This window comes from Mauremys reevesii, linkage group 1 (assembly GCF_016161935.1).
Source record: "Mauremys reevesii isolate NIE-2019 linkage group 1, ASM1616193v1, whole genome shotgun sequence".
Lineage (NCBI taxonomy): Eukaryota > Metazoa > Chordata > Testudines > Geoemydidae > Mauremys > Mauremys reevesii.
The window spans coordinates 165,104,287-165,125,300 of NC_052623.1; the positions used below are offsets into that span (position 1 = coordinate 165,104,287).

General features: G+C 42.9%; 1 protein-coding gene across 4 annotated transcripts in view; it reads right to left on the reverse strand.

Moving 5' to 3' along the window:
• The window catches only part of SIM2 (SIM bHLH transcription factor 2), a 71,455-nt gene that overhangs the window by 15,223 nt on the left and 35,218 nt on the right, over positions 1-21,014 (reverse strand). For all 4 annotated transcript variants that reach the window (XM_039514995.1, XM_039514965.1, XM_039514976.1 and 1 more), the window contains exons 5-7: positions 15,902-15,987; positions 13,574-13,773; positions 4,860-4,966 (exon numbers count right to left, since the gene is read on the reverse strand). In XM_039514995.1, the coding sequence (XP_039370929.1) occupies positions 4,860-4,966; positions 13,574-13,773; positions 15,902-15,987 (393 nt within the window). The remainder of the gene's footprint in view (positions 1-4,859; positions 4,967-13,573; positions 13,774-15,901; positions 15,988-21,014) is intronic.

Below are 21,014 nucleotides of genomic sequence, written 5' to 3' on the forward strand. Positions count from 1 at the left end.
AATAGAGATTCTCTCTTACTCTCAAATGGCCTGATTCTACATTCCATTGAACTGGATGGTAAAGCTCCCAGATGGAACTAGGCTGATTTTCAATGCAGGATCAGGCCAAGCAGTGGGCCAGACAAGCAATAATTTTCTGCTTTAAGCCAGTGGTAGTGAAGAAAATGACCACTTGAAATAAAACTTTTGGGTTCATCTGATTACTAGTATTCACAGGGGGTTATTTTGATGGAGATACATCCAATAGTAGGGGGTGGAAGAGAAGAGCACCCAATAATACTTTTCTTTACCATTTGGTAGTTAGACATGGTTTTCAGTCTTTGGACTAATTATGTTTTTGTAATTCTGACAGTGATCAGATGCCACAGTGATGTGCATGTTGTAAATACCTGGTTAGGGAGACAGACATACTAGATTTGAGCTAAAACTTTGGGTTAAATGAGTCATGGATGGATTAGAACATTTGTTCTTGGTACTACCCCCCTGAAGTTTCAGAATGCTAGTATCTACAGTATGCGGGTCATCTCACATTAGTTCCTCTCATTTCCATCTACACAGGTGGTAACTCATTAAGCTTTTCTTCAAATCCAATCTATCGTGCCGGCGTTTCTCAGGAAATACCCTCAAAGAATTACTCTTGCAAGAACTTTCTGGCTATGGAGTCAGCTCCTCCTCCACTAATAGACACAGTCCATGTTCATTCTGAAGATACCAAGGTAAACTGCAGCATCCTTTGAGAGGGCGACCAGGAATCCATCATGGTAGATGCCAAGCTGTTTGCTTCTTTTACCTCAGAGTCCCTTTTTAATCATCTGGCTTCTTTTATACCATGTTGGGTTGCCCTATTTCTCTAAAACATATATTAACCATAAGCTCTGTACATTAATTCAGAGGTTAGGGTCTTGGACAAAACAAAGGAGCCCAATTTGCTGTTTTAGGATTTAGTGTCATAGCTTCAATTAATGCTAGTCTACATCTGTGATGTTACTAATCACAGTTGTCCAGTTAAATCTCTGTGGATCATGCTTTCATGTTTACCTGTACTCTAAAGAACCCAAAGCCTCACAAATGGCACTCCCATTTTGGCTTTGATCTTCTGAGAGAGAGAGAGCTTTTCAGTGGGCTCTAAGTTTTCCAAAAGCAACTTCCTCTACCTCAGGGGATGTCTACACTTCCAGCTGCGGGAGCGAGTCTCAGCTCGAGGAGAGATATTCATGCTAGCTCTCATCAAGCTAACATGCTAAAAATAAAAAGTAGCCACAGAAACAGGAGGGGCTAGCCACGCCAAGTACACGTCCATCACAGTCACTAAGCATATCCTCAAGGTATCTAGCCCCTCCTGCCACTCTCATCATCGCAGCTACACTATATTTAGTGCACTAGCTTGATCAGAGCTAGCACAGATATGTCTCCTCAAGCTGGGAATAACATTCCCAGCTCAAAGTGTTGTCATAGCCTTAGTCTAATTCTCAGGCTTCTCTTACCCCGAATTCAAATTATTCCAAAACATAAATTAACACTAGTAGAGCACCTTCTGTTCTATGTATCCACAGCACCGTTCTTCTTTGTGCGCCAGGAGTTGTTCTGGGCTCCACCCTTGTCAGCTGCCTTCTCATTTTCCTAATTCCTGTTTTAGGTCCTCTGTTAAGACAATGTTTTAAAGGTTGCAAAGGAATTGAGGACTAAATATAGTACTCCAGCTTCACTTCCCAAGTATATATGAACAGTGTGTCTCCTGTGTTCTTCTTTTTGGCAGTCTTTGAGGAAAGCATGTCATTGGACAAAGGATAGTGGCCACAATTCTAATACAGAATGTTAGATCAGTTCGCAGTTGAGGGCATTAAATTGCCCTGCGAGCTGCTGACTGAGAGACCTCAGCCACGTCTTTCTGGGAGAGAAGTGTCTATTACCAAGCCAACTTGGGCAGGCCTAAGTGACCCTCATTGCAATCAGTTGGATAGAATTTAGCAGCTTTTTACTCTTGGCTGTTCGATTTACAGCTTTCCTCTACCATTTGTGAATGGCTGTTTCTCTGTTGTGGTTCCCTGCCTGGTTGAGCGTGCAGGCTGAAAACACTGGCTTAGTTGGCCTGGCTATTTTAAAAGGCTCCATAGGTTTCACTGGAATGCATCATTCACCAGCCTGTGCTCAAGACCACAACTTTGCAGGGAAATTGGCCTTGCAGTCCTACACTTGCAACAGTAATTGTCTAAGCTTCCCCAGATCACACCACTTGCCAATCCACTGTATTCCCTACAACTGCATGATCAGCGGATGGTGCCCTGACAGAATAGCAGCCCTTAAAAGTTCCGTAGCTGCCTGAAAGACCAGTGGTGCTTTGCTGAAAGTCTTGAGCATTACACTGGGAGACAACAGGCTCAAGGTGGTGCAGAGTTTAACCTGCACCTCCTCCATTATACTGGTCATTGTGCCTGTGAGGTTCCATTCCAGGGAGCAGCTGGGGCTTGTACTTTGTCTGCCCTGGCATATGGAGCCAGTTCCCGGACAAACTGGCAGCAATTTGTGCAGCAGAAACAATGGGATAACATCATCTTTGGTGCATTGAACCCTCCCTACAAAGGAAGCGGGCTCATGAGAAAAGACACAGCTGAGGCTAGGAGTATTTTGTTTGCATTATAATGGCTTCACTTGTCCTGTTTTGTAGATTGTCAGCTCCTTAGGCAGAGACCCATTAGCTGAGTGGCAAACTTCCTCTGTTGTACAGTAATTTCTTGCACATCGATGGCATTATAGAAATAAATAAACCCTCTGAAATGTCAACATTTTTTTCTTCAACCTGGAAGCTACCAAATGTTTCAAAACAGGAAATTATTTTTATATCAGCACATCTTCAGCAAACTACTCACATCTACTACTCTTCCTGTTCTTATTACACCCATTATACTTTTAGTTTTGTTGTTTCCTTCATGGCTCTCTCTAACTGTTATATAGTTTTTTTTAATGTCTTATAGTTTTGGAGTTTATTTTGGAAGAGCAATTGCTAATCTCAGTATAGGGTTTTGGTTTTTTAATTCTCTAATCAGGTGTAAGATTTTTCTCCCCAGATTAACATCAGGTGACACTTAATCATCAGACTGTTTCATAGAATGCTAAATTGTGTACATTCAGACCTGTCAACCTTCTACTGTTCCTACTCGTCAGATGTTTGCTGATGGATGGTGGGGGAGTTTTCTGTGCCTCCCGAGAGCACTGTTATGTTTGTACATTTTACAGCTGTTTTCATCATTCTTATTACTCACTATTCATGCCATGCTTTTTTACTGTACCTATTGTTCCCCAAGTATTTTGACTTTTTCTCCCTTTTCTTGGCCCTTGGTTACTTTAACTTGTAAGACCTTTCAAATTAGATCTCTCTCTCTTATATTTCTTCTGTTTCTAAACGTAGTAATTCTTTATCTTTATAGTTCAGTTATAGCATCCAGATCAGTATTTTTAACTAAGTAGCTTAGTCATAGCACTGTATTTTAGAATTCCACTCAACTCCTATTTACAAAACTGGACCAAAGTATCAGCTATTGCCTTCCATTGCCAGCACGAGTTCTGATGCTATGGGTTCTGATGTTCATGACTGTGTTGTAAAGGTGAGATACTGTTTTTCAGAAGATGATCATGGCTTTATCAGAATTCTTTATACTGTTTGACATAGTTATATCAAATAATATCAGAAGGGAAAAATGAGCATTGGCTTGTGCAGGTGAGCAGTCACATGCCATAGAAGGGAGCTAGGGATATAAGCAGTTTTTGATCTTTCATAAAAGAGGAGACTTAAAAATAAGAGCCAGTAGGAAATAATATGATTTAGCAGGCCTGAGCTTCCACTAATTCTTTGGCAAATGCCAAAATATTTAGGGTCAATTTCTGCCTTCCTTTGCGTAACTCCCATTGGAGTCAATGGAATTTGATATTTAGTCATTCACCACTGACTTGTTCTAAGTACAGGAAGGTCATCTTCCTATATAGTTCTTAAATATATTCCAGCTCTTCATTAACATCACACAGTAACATAAGGGATTGACTCTTCTTCAGAGAGGGTCAAGGACGGTTTCTTTCTGGTTGTTTTAAGACAATGGTGGCAATCTGGAAACCAATTAATTAGTGAAGGTTTTGGTTTCTTTTGTCTTTTCTTTTGGGTTGTTTGTTTACATAATTAGTGGATGTGGTGAGAGTTGGGCTGTGCAAGTCTCAGCCATTATCAGAAATTTGCTTCTGGAAAAATAAATAAAGCAAGCTACTCTGTTAATATTTCAGCGAATAAACTAAATCCAGATGTTTGAAGAGGTGATCAATTCCCCTCTTGGCAATGGGGAATTACTAATCATGTATCTCTTTCTCCTGACACACTGCTTTCAGAACTCATCCACATGCTACTAAGGAACATACATCTCAGAATTTTTTTGTTTTACATCCAACATTTCAAACACACACTGGTAATAATCAGTGTGCTTTGAAAAAACCATGGAACTGTTGCATAACTTTTTTTTCCCAAACTAACAACATTGAGAGAGATTTTTCAAAAAGAATTCAGCGCACACAATCAGGGACAGATTTTCAAAACAGCTCTGCTCCCATTTGGGCAGCAAAATTAGTAGTCAAATATATTTTAAAAAGAACATAGTATGCTGGGTGATGAGCTCATTTGAAAATCAGACCATTTAATTGCTACCTGAATGGGAGCTGAGTACTTTTGAAAATCTGGTCTCAATTATGGGATCTGAGCACTTGAGATCTGCCCCTTTTGGGGTTTATTTTCCTTCCACCCAGTGTGGTGTCTGCAGAACTCCTGACCTTACTGAATAAGCTGAAGATTTTGAGCCAATCCCTTTATGCCAATTACTTACAGAGATGGTGAGCATATCGTAAATGGAAGACATCACAGCCATGGACATGGTGGTAGAGGGTCTTCTCTATCAAGTCTTGGGGCTCATATCCAGTTAAATCGGTCACCCTAGAACAGGAAGACTGACGGATAAGCAGTATCTCTAGAAATATTTAATTTCATTAAACTAATATTGATTTTGCCGCCTAATCAAGTGCTAAAAGGCTGTAGAGAAATCATGTTGGTTTGGAAACAGAACAATAATCTTTACAAGAAATTAAAACTTTAGTACGCCCGCCACATACAGGATGCAGTAATGTTGTACACAAAGAAGTGTCCCAGATACAGTCAAGGAGGAGGATCTGTTAACTTATTTCAGCATTAGATTTTTACTTAGTTTATCTTATTAGTAGCAACTTTGCAGCTACTAACATGAATGATCCTTTGCACAAAGATCCAGTTGATGAGCTGTTCATGGAAGTGTAAAGTAACCCCCCCTTTTTTCTTAAAAACACTATTGACAAATTTTACGCCTTTGCAGATATATGAGCATAGCAAGAATAATTAGTCTACAGTGGCCGTTCTCACAGTCTATAAATACATTCAAACTAATAGCCTAAAGGAAGGCACAGGATTATTCCGTTTTGGAAGATGGAAGGACAAGGAATAATAGCAATGCCTGGAAGCTAAAGAAGGAAAAGGAAAGCTTAAGTTAGACATGATGCAAAAGTTTCTTAACATTAAGAGCAATAGGATGGGAACTGAGTGGAACAAAGTTAAAGCACGATCACTGCAGACAGACTGGGAATGAGTTAGTGAATACATAAGAATTGCCATATGGAATCAAAGCTGAGATCTATCTAGTCCAGTATGCTGACAGCAGCCAGTATCAGCCACTTCAAGGAAGGTGCAAGAAACTCTGTGGTAGGCCCTTATAGGAATAGTCCCACGCAATACAATAGAGATCAAACTACATGACCCAAGTGGTCTTTCCTGTCCTTGCTACTTGATAGCAAAAGATACTCTAAATTACATCAAGGCATTTAACCACAGTCAGCTTTGTTTGTTTATCTATGTGTTGGTGGCATTTACACTCCCATGGTCTTTCTCCATCTCTAACGGCAGAACAGAGGTACTTCACTCAGTTTCTGGATAACATAGCAATCCTGTAAAATGAATACAAGAGGCGTTGCACACTGTAATCAGGTCTTGCAAATAACCTGAACTCCACTTTTTGATCATCATACCGTTTGTTTTCTCTTTCCTTAGAGCTTCATGCACTGCTTGGCCCTGCAGAGAAGCAGGTCTTTACATACACTTTTATACTGACATCAGTTGGAGGGAAAAGGTGCTTTGTTAATTTTCTGGGAGTGCGGGGGGGGGGGGGGGGGAGGTAGGAGAAGCAAAAGGAGGAGGAAGAAAGAAGGCTCCTCTAGTGACCTTTCCCCTACACACACATTAATCCCTCCCTAAAGATCCCTCACCATGGCAACCTTTCCTTCATCAGGAAAGGATTTAGATGCATTTTCCTTAGGGGCTGTTGTTGGTGTACGAAAACATCACCATGAGGTGGAGGTCACTTGAGGGTAAAATGAAGAGCTTCCTCTCCCTGCAAGGTGTGTGTTGGGGTGGGAGCAGGGTGAGGAGTTGGATGTGACCTTCACAGCACCCCCACTCTCTCCTGGGTCACAAAACTCAGGACCCAAATTCTGCCTTGTGCGCAGTGGTGCTATGACCAAGTGGGAAACATTGCTTTATTTTTCATGAATATGGTGCATACCCGTGTGTGGTTGTTTGATGGGTTACTTGCTATGGAGTTAGATCAAAAGGGTTTGTTAAGGAAACCAAGCAGGAAAGTATCAGAGGGGTAGCCGTGTTAGTCTGGTTCTGTAGAAGCAGCAAAGAATCCTGTGGCACCTTATAGACTAACAGGAAAGGTAAACCAATGGCCTACATAAGGAGCATCCCAACAAACACAATGCCAGGTTTATAGCTAGGAAGAGGGGACTACTCAAGCAGTCCTGATTAGACAGCTGTTTTGCAAGGCTGAGGAGAGAGAGGTCAAAGGGAACACTGAGACATTAGAGCAGTGGCTCTCAACTTTCCAGACTACTGTACCCCTTTCAGGAGTCTGATTTGTCTTACATACTCCCAAGTTTCACTTCACTTAAAAACTATGTGCTTACAAAAATCAGTCATAAGAATACAAAAGTGTCACAGCACACAATTACTGAAAAAATGCTTACTTTCTCATTTTTAACCATATAATTATTTTAAAAAAACCAATTGGGATATAAATATTGTACTTACCTTTCAGTGTATAGTCTATAGAGCAGTATAAACAAGCCATTGCCTGTATGAAATTTTAGTTTGTACTGACTTTTCTAGAGTTTTTCATGTAGCCTATTGTAAAACTAGGCAAATAGCTAAATGACCTGATGTACCCCCTGGAAGACTTCTGCATACCCCCAGTGGTACACATACTCCTTGTTGAGAACAACTGCATTAGAGGACTCTGGGCCTAGAAAAGGATGAGGGGTGATTGAGTGGCCTGGTGGCTGCCCAGGGTATCCGTAAAAGCTGACAGGTTGACAAGGAAAAAAGAGACAGGGACAGCCTACATGTTCAGAACAGATTTTTCTCTCAGCAAGAGCTGGGTTGTTAGCTGGGCTGAGGGGGAATAACAAAAGCTGGCAAGGTAAGATTAAGATGTACCAGACCCAGAGGTATAGGACTTCAATTTGTTTTATCCTTTGCTCTATGGCAGGGGTGGCCAACCTGAGCCTGAGAAGGAGCCAGAATTTACCAATGCACATTGCCAAAGAGCCACAGTAATACATCAGCAGCTCCCCCCGCCAGCTCCCAGCACCTCCTGCCCACTGGCAGCCCCACCAATTAGCACTTCCCCCTCCCTTCCCGCACCTCCCGATCAGCTGTTTCGTGGCATGCAGGAGGCTCTGGGGGAAAGGGGGAGGAGCGAGGGCATGGCAGGCTCAGAGGAAGTGGTGGAGTGGGGGCAGGGCCTGTGGCAGAGCAGTGAGCACCCCCTGGCACATTGGAAAGTTGGCATCTGTAGCTCCAGCCCCAGAGTCGGTGCCTATACAAGGAGCCGCATATTAATTTCTGAAGAGCCGCATGTGGCTCCGGAGCCACAGGTTGGCTACCCCTGCTCTATGGGCTTTGTAGTTTTGGGGAAATGCATAAATAATCCCAACTATCCATACACCTTGATGGGGATTACATTATATGTTATCGCTCAGGAAAGAGACCTTTGAGTCCTCATGGATGGTTCTCTGAAAACACCTACTCAATGTGCAGTGGCAGTTAAATAAATCTATCAATATGTTAGGAGCCATTAGGAAAGGGATAGATAATAAAACAGAAAATATAATAATGCCACTATATACTTCCATGGTACGCCCACACTCTGAATACTGTGTGCAATTCAGGTCACCCATCTCAAAGAAGAGATAGTAAGACAATAAAAATGATTAGGGATATGGAACAGCTTCCATACGAGGGGAGATTAAAAAGACTGGGACTGTTCAGTTTAGACAAGAGATGGCTAAGGAAGAATATAATAATGGTCAATAAAATCAAGAATGGTGAAGTCTATAAAATCATGAATGGTTTGGAGAAAGCGAATTAGGGAAATGTTATTTAGTCCTTTACATAACCCCTTCATATAGACATCACCCGATGAAATTAATAAGCAGCAGATTTAAAACAAACAAAAAGGAAGAACTTCGTCACACAACGCACAATCAACTTGTTGCCATGAGATACTGTAAAGGCCAAAATGCTAACTGGATTCAACAAAGAATTATATAAGTTCATGGAGGATAGGTCCATCAATGGCTAGTAGCTGATGGTCAGGGACACAACTCCTTGCTCTGGGTGTCCCTAAACCTCCAACTGACAGAAGCTGGGACTTTGATGATAGGGGATGGATCATCTGAAATTGCAGGTTTAAGAACACCCAGAACAGGGCAATTTCAGATGATCCATCCCCTGTCATCAAAGTCCCAGCTTCTGTCAGTTGGAGGTTTAGGGACACCCAGAACAGGGCAACTGGCCACTGTTGGTAGACAGGATACTGGGCTAGACGGACCATTGGTCTGACCCAATATGGCCGTTCTTATGTTCTGAAGGCCCCATCTCAGTCATTTTAATCTACTCTCTGGTCACAGGTTCCAGCAGTGAAAGGGCTGAGAGGTGCCAAACTCAGCTGGGCCTGTCACATTAACACAGTTGAGAAACAGCCCCAGAGACCCATCTAAGAGTGGCTGGACCACAAGGTTCCACCCAGGGTGAGGTGTACAAAGCCAGGCCTGTCACATAAGGGGTGCACTGGAGAGTGATTAAAAGGGGTCTAAGGCACAGTTCACCCTGTAACTGTGAGAGGTGCATTGAACTACTCCACCTTAAGCCCTGTTTAGATCTCATTTACATCAGTCACTCAGATCTCAGTGCCATTAAAATGGAGAGTGATTTCATGTGGCTTTCTTGCTTAACTAATGATCAAAGATGGGCTCAAATCAAAATCCTGGAGCTGAATATCTCCAGCTGTTGGATCTGTATCCCTAGTTTTGCAGCTACCCCTAGAATGGTCAAACAAACCCCTGATCTGAACACACTCAGAATTTGGAGAAGTTTGATTCTGGAGCTGAGTTTCTACGCCAAACATCCCTGGTTTCCATCTTGGGATGTAAAAGGGACTCTGAGTGTGTGAACAAGTTAAACAGAAAGGGGAACAGAGCTGGCCAAAATTATCTCATCTCATCTCCCCTCCAGTGTCCCTTGAAATTGTGAGAATGAATGGATGCATACAAGTAAAGCAGCAGCCACAGATCACTTTTGTGGGCTGGAATTAACTCTTACACTAAACTATCAAAACTATTTCTCCTTAAAGCTGATATATTTAGTTGTTTTCTCCTATTACCATTTAGGGCATGGATTATGCCCTTTCTGTGTGGGTACACTACAGGTGGGAGTCGGAGAGAGTGCAGAGGAATACCTTCCTGTCAGGAAGTAATGATAATCTGGACAGCTGGGCTGGGGAGTGCTAGGGGAAAGACGCTGGCCAGCATTACCGACAATGCTTGATATTCCAGAAGTTCATCTTTGTGGGACAGGGGCAGGACCGCACCTTTGTGCTTCCTGGCAAGTGTGGTGACAGCGCTGGCATTATCTTTTTCAATGGTGTAACAGGAGCTTTTGTTCACTGTGCTTCTATCAGCACCTCTGGATAGACTCTCATGCCTCCAGGCAATTCCACTTAGAATCACATGATGAGAATTCTTCCGTTATCTGCCCTAATTAGGCTCAACTTAAGTATTGTGGCCAATTCTTGGTGCCACATTTCAGGAAAGATGTGGACAAACTGGAGAAAATCCAGAGAATCATGGAACAGGTCCTCAAGGAATCAATCCTGAACCACTTAAAGGAGGGGAAAGTGATCAGGAACAGTCAGCATGGATTCACCAAGGGCAAGTCATGCCTGACTAACCTAATTGCCTTCTATGATGCGATAACCGGCTCTGTGGATGAGGGGAAAGCAGTGGATGTGCTATTTCTGGACTTTAGCAAAGCTTTTGATACAGTCTCCCACAGTATTCTTGCCAGCAAGTTAAAGAAGTATGGGCTGGATGAATGGACGGTATGGTGGATAGAAAACTGGCTAGATGATCGGGCTCAACGGGTAGTGATCAATGGTTCCATGTCTAGTTGGCAGCCGGTATCAAGTGGAGTGCCCCAAGGGTCGGTGCTGGGGCCGGTTTTATTCAATATCTTCATTAACGATCTGGAGGATGGTGTGGACTGCACCCTTAGCAAGTTTGCAGATGACACTAAACTGGGAGGAGTGGTTGATACGCTGGAGGGGAGGGATAGGATACAGCGGGACCTAGACAAATTAGAGGATTGAGCCAAAAGAAATATGATGAGGTTCAACAAGGACAAGTGCAGAGTCCTGCACTTAGGACGGAAGAATCCCATGCACTGCTACAGACTAGGGACCGAATGGCTGGGCAGCAGTTCTGCAGAAAAGGACCTAGGGGTTACGGTGGACGAAAAGCTGAATATGAGTCAACCGTGTGCCCTTGTTGCCAAGAAGGCTAATGGCATTTGGGGTTGTATAAGTAGGGGCATTTCCAGCAGATCGAGGGATGTGATCATTCCCCTCTACTCAGCACTGGTGAGGCCTCGTCTGGAGTACTGTGTCCAGTTTTGGGCCCCACACTACAAGAAGGATGTGGATAAATTGGAGAGAGTCCAGCGGAGGGCAACAAAAATGATTAGGGGGCTGGAGCACATGACTTATGAGGAGAGGCTGAGGGAACTGGGATTGTTTAGTCTGCAGAAGAGAAGAATGAGAGGGGATTTGATAGCTGCTTTCAACTACCTGAAAGGGGGTTCCAAAGAGGATGGATCTAGACTGTTCTCAGTGGTAGAAGATGACAGAACAAGGAGTAATGGTCTCAAGTTGCAGAGGGGGAGGTTTAGGTTGGACATTAGGAAAAACTTTTTCACTAGTAGGGTGGTGAAGAACTGGAATGGGTTACCTAGGGAGGTAGTGGAATCTCCTTCCTTAGAGGTTTTTAAGGTCAGGCTTGACAAAGCCCTGGCTGGGATGATTTAGTTGGGTTTGGTCCTGCTTTGAGCAGGGGGTTGGACTAGATGACCTCCTGAGGTCCCTTCCAACCCTGAGATTCTATGATTCTAAGAGCAACAAAAATTATTAGCAGTCTAGAAAACATGATTTATGAGGGGAGATTGAAAAATTGGGTTTAGTCTGGAGAAGACTGAGGGGGGACAACAGTTCTCAAGTACATAAAAGGTTGTTACAGGGAGGAGGGTGAAACACTGTTCTCCTTAATCTCTTAGGATAGGACAAGAAGCAACGGGCTTAAATCGCAGCAAAGGCATTTTAGGTTGGACATTAGGAAAAACTTCCTAACTGTCAGGGTAATTAAGCAGTGGAATAAATTGCCTGGGGAGGTTGTGGAATCTCTGTCATCAGAGATTTTAAGAGCAGGTTAGACAAATACCTGTCAGGGATGGGTCTACAGAATACTTAGTCCTGCCATGAGTGCAGGGGACTAGACTAGAAGGCCTATTGAGGTCCCATTAGAGCACCTCTTCCTCATCCTATCTTAGCTCTGCCATGTACAGGCATATTATTGAGCCTTAGGTTGTATCTACACTAGAAATGCTACAGCACCACCGCTTCAGCACTGCAGTTGCACCACTGTAGTATAGACACTTACTACAGTGATAGAAGGGGTTCTTCCATCACTGGAGTAAAACCATCTATCCAAGAGGCGGTAGTTAGGTCAATGTAAGACTTCTTCTGGCGACCTAACAGTGTCCATACTGGGGCTTAGGTTGCTTAACTAGATCAGACATAATGCGAAATTTTTCACAGCCTTGAGCAACCATAGTTAACTCAACTTAACTTGATAGCGTAGACCAGCTTTCAGTGCTTAGCAATATTGGATGCATTGCATTAAACATGCCAAAAAAGAGAGAGGATTCCTAAAACAAATTGTAACTTGCATTTCAGCACAGGGCCTCATTGAGCTTAGCCTGGAAAGACAGCATGCTTTTGAGTGTTTAAATTGCCCTGCAAAACTTCTCCAATGTATTGGTCATGGACTTTTTTACCATTATGTATGAATATCATTTCTTTTCCTTGAAACTCTAGCATGTCACAGAAGTCACCAAGTAGGTCAAATCTTGTTTCACAGTCCTAGTACTGTGGGGTGGGTTTTTTTTTGGGAGGTGGGGCAGGCGTGAGTTAGAATTATCTGCCTGTTGGTAGTCAAACCTGTAAGACTGAAAATTTGCTGGAAAGTTCTTCCCTTGGGACATCTAAAAATGGACTATACAGATCAAAGTATATTGTAAGGCATAATTATATGTTGAAAAGAGATTAATTAGTCACTTCATGTGTTTCTTTGAGCTCAGATTTGTGCTTTTCCATTGCCCATGTGGGAGTTCTTTCAGGCATCCACATGGGTTGTATCGGTAGAGTGTGCTGAGATGGTTCTATTGCCTATTTCACATAAATCCAGGCAGAGCTTGTGCACTAGGCAATCTTGCAAGCTGTCCCAATAGTTATTTTTCTGAAGAGATTTAATGTCTTGGGTTTTTTTTAAAATGGCCATTTGACTTAACTCACTCGTATCTTTTCATAAACCCATAATGTAGCCAAGGTTAGGGACATTAGATAGGTAGGCTGGTCTCACAGCTAAGGCACTGAACTAGGACTTGGGAGACTGGGTTCCCATGGATTTCCTGTGTTACCTCGGTCAAGTCACCTAATCTCTCTGTGACTCAGTTCTCTACCTGTAAAACAGGCACAATAATGCTTCCTTTCTCCCACCTTTTATCTGTCCTGCCTGTTAACATGGTAAACTCTTCAGGACATGAAGTGTTTTACTGTGTTTGTACACTGCCTACCCTAATGAGGCCTCTGGACACTACCATAACACAAATAACTATAGATTAGAATCAGGTTCCGTAGGCTTGATATTTTGAAGATAAAATATTGCCTTATTTATGGAGTCATTTTGAAAGTTCTGCATACATTTACAGTGCTCAAGTTCAATGTTAATGATGTCATAGTTAAAATATACTAAAATTTAAGTATATTGAAGTATTTAGAAACCCCTATAGTTTGACAAAACTTAACTTCCAGATGCTATATGATGGAAACCAAATCATTTTGCTTACCTGGAATCTAGGAATATAAGTTTTAAGTCCAGACTTGCTCTGAACATGAACATGTTACTGTGAAGCTTGATCTCAGTGATTGCGCTGGGAGGTAAAGATTGACCCACAGCCACCAGTCCTACAATTTGGTAACAGGAATCATACAAGGACATGTCCAGCATATACTGACGTATCTTCAAATAGCCACTGCAGTGGATCACCTGGCATGGAAAGAAAGCATAGTAGATATTTGAAGGTAAAGGAAGAGGTCTTACAGGTCAAGAGAGCATCTTGAGAGCATCTATTTCTCAGCCTCTGCTGCATCTATTTCAATGGTGATACAAACAATTTCTCTTAACACCATTTGTCTGGCTGCATAGTTTAAGACTGTTAAGTGTCTTATTTGTAAGCAGAGCTGCAGTGATGCTGTGTACCTGTGTTACTGTCACCAGCACATAGTAATCTGGTATTAAAATGCAAGAGCCCTGGTGCCATATGGACTGCTCTCCAGTTAATGCTTTAAATTAAGGTTATCTAATATACATTTAATGTAGATACAATAAGAAAGTTATTGTGCATTAACCAAATAAACTGAAATTTGCCTTTGATGGTGACTTAATCATGCAACAGACATACATATTCCAAGCTATACTTTAACAGACAGTTTGATGTATCAAAACTACTTCTATTGAATTTGTTCTTCATTATGAAAGAGAGATACATTTTAAGAGACTTATGAATGTAGCCCTAATTATAAATGATTAAATATATATTTAGACATATTAAAAGTGTTGTTTCTTTCCAGTCAGGATTAGTGACCCCTGTTGACAAATTAACAGTGCCAATGTCTAGGGGCCAAATTCTAGCCTGATATACGTGTACACAATTCCAGTTGCCATCCATGAGAGTTGCATGCGTATATCGGATGCTAAAAATAAGCTATTAGGCTGTAACAAGGGATACATAATGATTCGGGGCAATAAAGGTAAATGCAAAATGCTCTTAGAAACTCTTTTGAGGAACATAAATATTCTTAGTTTCTAACGGCTACTATTTGGCTATGCACACTCTTGCAAGGCTCAGTCCCAAATATCATGTGGGAAACTCCACAAGTATCAAAACCACATTCTATATATCCATCAGTTTATTTGTATATTTCCTTTGTTTTAACTTGTACATTCTTCCAGTAAAAAGGAGAGTATGTCCACTGCCTTAAGCAATCCTTGGCAATCCATTATCTATATATCTAAAAATAGATTCCTCTTAAGGCTCCCCATTCAAACATTAATTAATATGGTAGTCAATAATAACCCAGTGATAACTTACTTAATATCTCCCATCAGAGCCTCCTCGTTCCCTCACAATTAGGCATATTTGGTTTCCCTTGCTCTTAGGCTACTCAGGTGGTACTTTCTGAAGTGCTCAGCATTGGCCTAACCTTGAAATCATTGACTGATGAGAGCACAGTTAGGGCAATGCTGAGCACTGCAGAAAAATCACATCTTTAAACAATATACACTGTAATCAGGTAATAGGGCTTCAAGGGAGAAAATGGCACATGACTCCGCTTGCTGACAAATTGTAATCTAAGAAACAAAGGGATGTCACCACCTACTTTTTTTTTAATTGTTTAAATATAGATTATGAATTAGAACAATGTACATTGCAGGACAGTTGAGCAGCCAGGACTACACTGTCAGGAATAATTGTTCAAGTTTAAAAGGGTAGGTAAATTTCTGCACCTTGGAAGAATTCTAAAAGAATAGCAAGTCACTCTAAGGTGTTCTCTCTCTTGCTGTTGAATACGTCATTTATTTTCAGGAGAACTGTGTGTAAGGTGCCTTTCTCAGCTGCTGTTTAGGTAGCAGAAATATGTTGTTTAGCTTATGGGAGAATAAATGCAGAAAGTAAAGCTGAAAATATATGCTTGAATGGCAGGTGCTAATGTAGGATTACAGTATTTACCATCACCCATGCTCAAATGCAGTAACTATTAAAACAATGTATGCTAAGAGGTTGATAAATAAACCTGAGACTGTGGTAGACATCAATCCTGAACTGAGATATACAGGCAGATGGGGCCATATTCTGATACCCTTACTCATCCTGAACAGTACAGGGAATAATCTAATTCAAATCAATGGGATTACCTGTGGAGATAGGTACTAGTCAGCATGAGCATGGGTATCAAAATCTGGCACATAGCTTCAGGGTGTACTTTTGCATTAATAAGAAAATCTGTACCCAGTGGTGGTATTCTGACTCTTTTCAGTAGTCAACTTTGTTTTACAACTACCCATATAATAAAACCTGTTACTCTTTGAACAAGGAAAGGCTTCAGCATGTTACCTTGTAGCCGCTGCATGTCAAGCCTGCATTCCTCTTGGCCAAGACACACTTCATCCGGAGAAAAAATGATCTCTCTATTTCATACTCTGAAAGCATAAACCCATAGTGTTTTAGTTATTAATATAGGTTTCAAAAAAAATCACGCATAATGTTGACTTTGACCATTTAACCTAAGTATTTGCAGCCATTTATATTAACCTTTGTATTGTCATTATTTTTAGGGAAAGAAGGCATTAGGAAGATGGCCGTGACACATCTTTGTCCCCATCCATGGACAGCTGTCTCTGCCAAGGTCACTGATAGTTGTGATTTATTTTAAAGGTTAAAAGAGTTGGGGGGTGTTACATTTTGGAGTTCACTCAAGCCAGTCAGGGGTTCAGTCAATGCCTGCTTTGTAATCCTGTATGTCTTGTGACTGTACAGCTCAATTTGAGTTCTGTGATGAGTCCTGGTCAGGCCAGCCAGTAAAAATCTGGAAAGAAGACAGTGGAGGAGAGAGAAACTGTCGTGAACAAAGAGTGTATCTTGCTAGATTAAGTTTTAGACTTCTAGATGAAGTGTTCACTTTCATTTGCTTTCAACCATCTCTACCTTTATTCCTTTTACTTGGCATCACTTAATCCATCCTCTTTTGTTAATAAAATGTGTTTTGTTGTCATTATAAATCATCAGTGCTAGTAAAGTTCAGTAAAGTGTGTGATTGTGTTAAGCTGGCAGGTTGGAAAGCTCTACTGTCTCTGTAGAGGCAGCGAACCTAATGCTTTTTCTGAGAGGGTCTAATGAGAGGAACCAGATCCTGCAGAAGGATGATTTGGGGGTGAATTCAGGCCTGGAAGGGTACTAATGTCAGTTTGCAAGGTGTATCCAAGTTGGGCAAAGCCAGGGTGAGGCTTGTGGCCTCCTGGCAGGCTGTTGAGGTGAGAGCTCTGAACCAAAGCTGCACAGTCACAAGACATCCAGGGCTACAAGGCAGACAATGACAGAACCCCTTACTGGCCTGGGTGAACCCCAGAATGTCAAAGGCATTGAGTCTCCAAGCTTTACATAAAAGGCCTTTCCATTGAGCAGTGACATCTTAGCCTCTGCTGGCCTCAAGGGCAGGGTTTACAAATTCAGTCTCGCATATGGCAGGATCTAAAGGCAACAGGTAAACCATGGATCAATATCTTGGAAGCAGCGAAAGAATAGGAAACTTATCGGAAAGTTCATGTTGTAATCTCACTGTACACTGCCAGTCATTAGGCCAAAACTTGCAAGCCTAGACACATTATCAAGTTGCTACCTATTCAGGGCACCAACAAGCAGACTCCTCTTAAGAGAAGTTTTTAAGCAAAATGTTTTTAATGGAAAAGTCACTGTTTTTTTTAATTAAGCCCTGCTCAGGTGCATAACTACCTTCTTTTAAAAATTTAAAATCCTCATGTAGCAATTTTTTTTGAGAAATACCTACTGCAGTTCTAATACATACAAAGATAGTCAACAGTTCCAACTTTTTGCTATGAACACTACAGTGACGGGTTTCCCCCAGGGTGCCATGTGGAACTGGGATACCACAGAGCCCTCTGACCGATCAGCCTGGGCTCCCTCTCACACTGTGCTGTTGTGACAAGTTGCAAAGCCCTCCAGCCTGCACTTTCACCAGCATTCACACAAGTAGGGACTCACCCAGCTGCAGTTACATGCAGTGTCTCTAACCACCAGCTTCCCAGCCTAGGACCCCAGAGCAGTACTGTCCTGCCCTGGTCAAATCTGGCCGGTATTTGGGTTTAATACCCAGTCCGCCTCTCCCTCAATGTGAAGAGAACAATGGTAACCAAGCAGAGATTTTCCCCAAGCACTCCAGTCAAAGCTCACTGGTTTGGATTAAAACATAAAATACATTTATAACTACAAAAGACTGATTTTAAGTGATAGCAAATAGATCAAAGCAGATTACCTAGCAAATAATAAAACACGCAAACTAAGCTTAATATACTAAATAGACTGGATATGAATTAGCAGATTCTCACCCTGACGGATGATACAAGCAGGCTGCAGATTCTTGAGGGGCAAGCTGCACTTGTTTTACAGCTTGGAATCCCCAAGTGTTTCATTCATCCACAGGCTAGAAACCCCTTTAGCCTGGGTCCAGCACTTCCCCCAGTTCAGTCTTTGTTCCTCGGGTGTTTCCAGGAGTCTTCTTGTGTGGGGAGTGAAGAACCCCAGATGACGTCACTCCCTGCCTTATATGGCTTTAGCATACAGCAGGAACCCTTTGTTTCAAAGTTTGGTTCCCAGGCCGGTTTGTGGGAAAATACTGACATCCCAAGATGGGAGTCCAGAATCATGTGGCCTGGTCACATGACCTTGTAGAGTCATAGCAGCCATTACTTACAGGCTGTTTGGAGTGTTCTCAGGAAGGCTCCCCAGCTGGGGGAAAAGATTCTCCTAAGGCCTATTGTTTTTCCTGATGGCCCATTACCCTGAATAGGCATTTCCCCACCCACTATCTCGACTGAAAGCATCTTTTGTAGTGAGCGTTACCCAGGTGTAGCTACATTTTAAGTACAGATACATAGTCATATTTATAGCTTCAGATACAAAAATGATACATGCATACAAATAAGAATCATATTCAGCAAATCATAATCTTTCTAATTATACCTCACATGACTTATCTTGCATAAGATACATCATAATTATGCTAGAATCATATAATATCACTACGAAGAATATGGGGTGCAGTGTCACAAACTACCATTTTGGCAGGAATTGACAGAAGCAGCAAAGGAATCTCACTCTGTACTTCAATGAATGGGCACTTCAAAAAGGTATTTTCAGGTAAGTTTCAACACACTGATTTCTTCCCAGCCTTAGAGCTTGATCCAAAGCCCATTGAAGTCAATTGGAGTCTTTCCATTGACTTCAATGGGCTTTGGATTAGCCCCTAGTATATCGTTCTAACAACCTGTCTTAATTTGACTTTACTGCAAATTTTGTGCTGTGTATTTTTATACACCTTTCACCCAGATAACACCTACAGTTACTTTAGCTTCAGATGCTACATAGAAACTATTAACTCTCTGCATTATACTCTATTTAAAAATCCTAGAAAACATCTGCAGAAAAAGGAAGCACTTTTCATGTTAGAGCAGGGGCGGGCAAACTTTTTGGCCTGAGGGCCGCATCGGGTTTCGTAAATTGTATGGAGGGCCGGTTAGGGGAGGGGGTCATGGCCCAGCCCCCACCTCCTATCTACCACCCCCCCCGGCCAGGACTCCTGCCCCATCCAACTGCCCCATTCCCTGATGGTCCCTCTGGGACCCCTGCCCCATCCACACACACCTGCTCCCTGTCCCCGGACTGCCCCGGGGCCCCGGCGGCCCCCTCCCCCCCCTCCTCTCACTCCTGACGGCCCTCCCGGGACCCCTGCCCCATCCACACCCCTTCTCCCTGTCCCCGACTGCCCCCAGAACCCCTGCCCCTCACTGCCCCCTGCCACCCCACCCAACCCCCCTCCTTCCTGACTACCCCCCGGGACCCCTGCCCCATCCACCCACCCCTTCTCCCTGTCCCCGACTGCCCCCAGAACCCCTGCCCCTCACTGCCCCCTGCCACCCCACCCAACCCCCTCCTTCCTGACTATCCCCGGGACCCCTGCCCCATTCAACCCCTGTTCCCCAACCCCTATCCACACCCCCGCCCCCTGACCACCACCCCGGACTCTCCTGCCCTCTATCCAACCCACCCTGCTCCCTGCCTCCTTACCGTGCTGCCTGGAGCACCAGTGGCTGGCAGTGTTACAGCCGCGCCACCCGGCTGGAGCCGGGACATGCCACCACCGCCACCGCGCAGCTCAGAGCACTGGGTCAGGCCGGGCTCTGCAGCTGCACTGCCCAAGGAGCTCACAGCAGAGCCTTGTGCCGGCTCCGGCAGTGGAGCGAGCGAGCGAGCTGAGGCTGTGGGCGAGGGGAACAGTGTGGAGGGGCCGGGGCGGCGTCTCGGGCTAGAAGCTCGGGGGCTCAGCAGGACGGTCCCGCGGGTCGGATGTGGCCTGCAGGCCATAGTTTGCCCACCCCTGTTCTACACTCACTTGCTATCTTGCGTTTCTTCGGTGCTGCCATTTCTGGTGACTCGTGGTAACTATTTTTCTTTGCTTAATTTTGTTTAGTGGAGAAGCACCTTTTCTGTGACTGGCTCCATCTAGTGTTGAAACTGAGAAGTGCAACAGAGTTGAGCTCAAGCGCCATGTGCGGGCCATATTCAATTATATTTTCAGAATTTGCTGCGGGCCAATAAAAACTGACCCGTGGGCCGCAGTTGGCCCGCGGGCCGTAGTTTGGACACCCCTGTGTTAGAGCTATGCTTAAAGGAAAAAATGCAATACACATTGAATCTCACCTAGTATCATCAACCTTTCAAATCAACTGCTTTTCCTGTTCATTGAACTGAAGGCCCAAGAATTTCCTTACAACTTACTGTCACTTCATGCCAAAATGCCACCCTCTGTATTATTTCAGAATTATGGTTTTACTTTTAATGTTCAATAAAATATTTTTAAAGGCCAATTTAGGATTTTTTACAATATTATTAAATTGCACTGGAATTCCGGCAAAACATTGGAATTATCCATTTAACTTACTAATGCAAATTAGTTTCTTGTGGGAACAATAGGCACTTTAACGAACTGGCATATCTACTATCAAGTTTAAATAATGATATAACAAGTAGGTGGGCGGACGCTATACAGTATGCATCTCTATGATAGAAGAATGGTCCTGGGATTAAGGCATGGGATTTGGGTGGGTCTGAGTTCAGTGCATGGCTTTGGTACTGGCTCCCTATGTGAGCTTGAGCAAGTCACTAACTCTGCCTCAGTTCCCTGTTTGTAAATTAGGGACAATACTTTCCTCCCTCACAGGGATGTGAGGATAACTTCACAACCATTAATGAGCAGATGGTGATGGGGGCCATATAAACACCCAGATGGATGATGAACAGCAATTTTTATGACAAGTTATTTTCTAAAGATCATTTGTGGAAGTGGAAGCAGGGTCTTAAGCAACAGAGCTAATACATTTTATCAGAAATATTTCTGTAGCACTAACTTTACAATTCTATCGAGAATATGTTT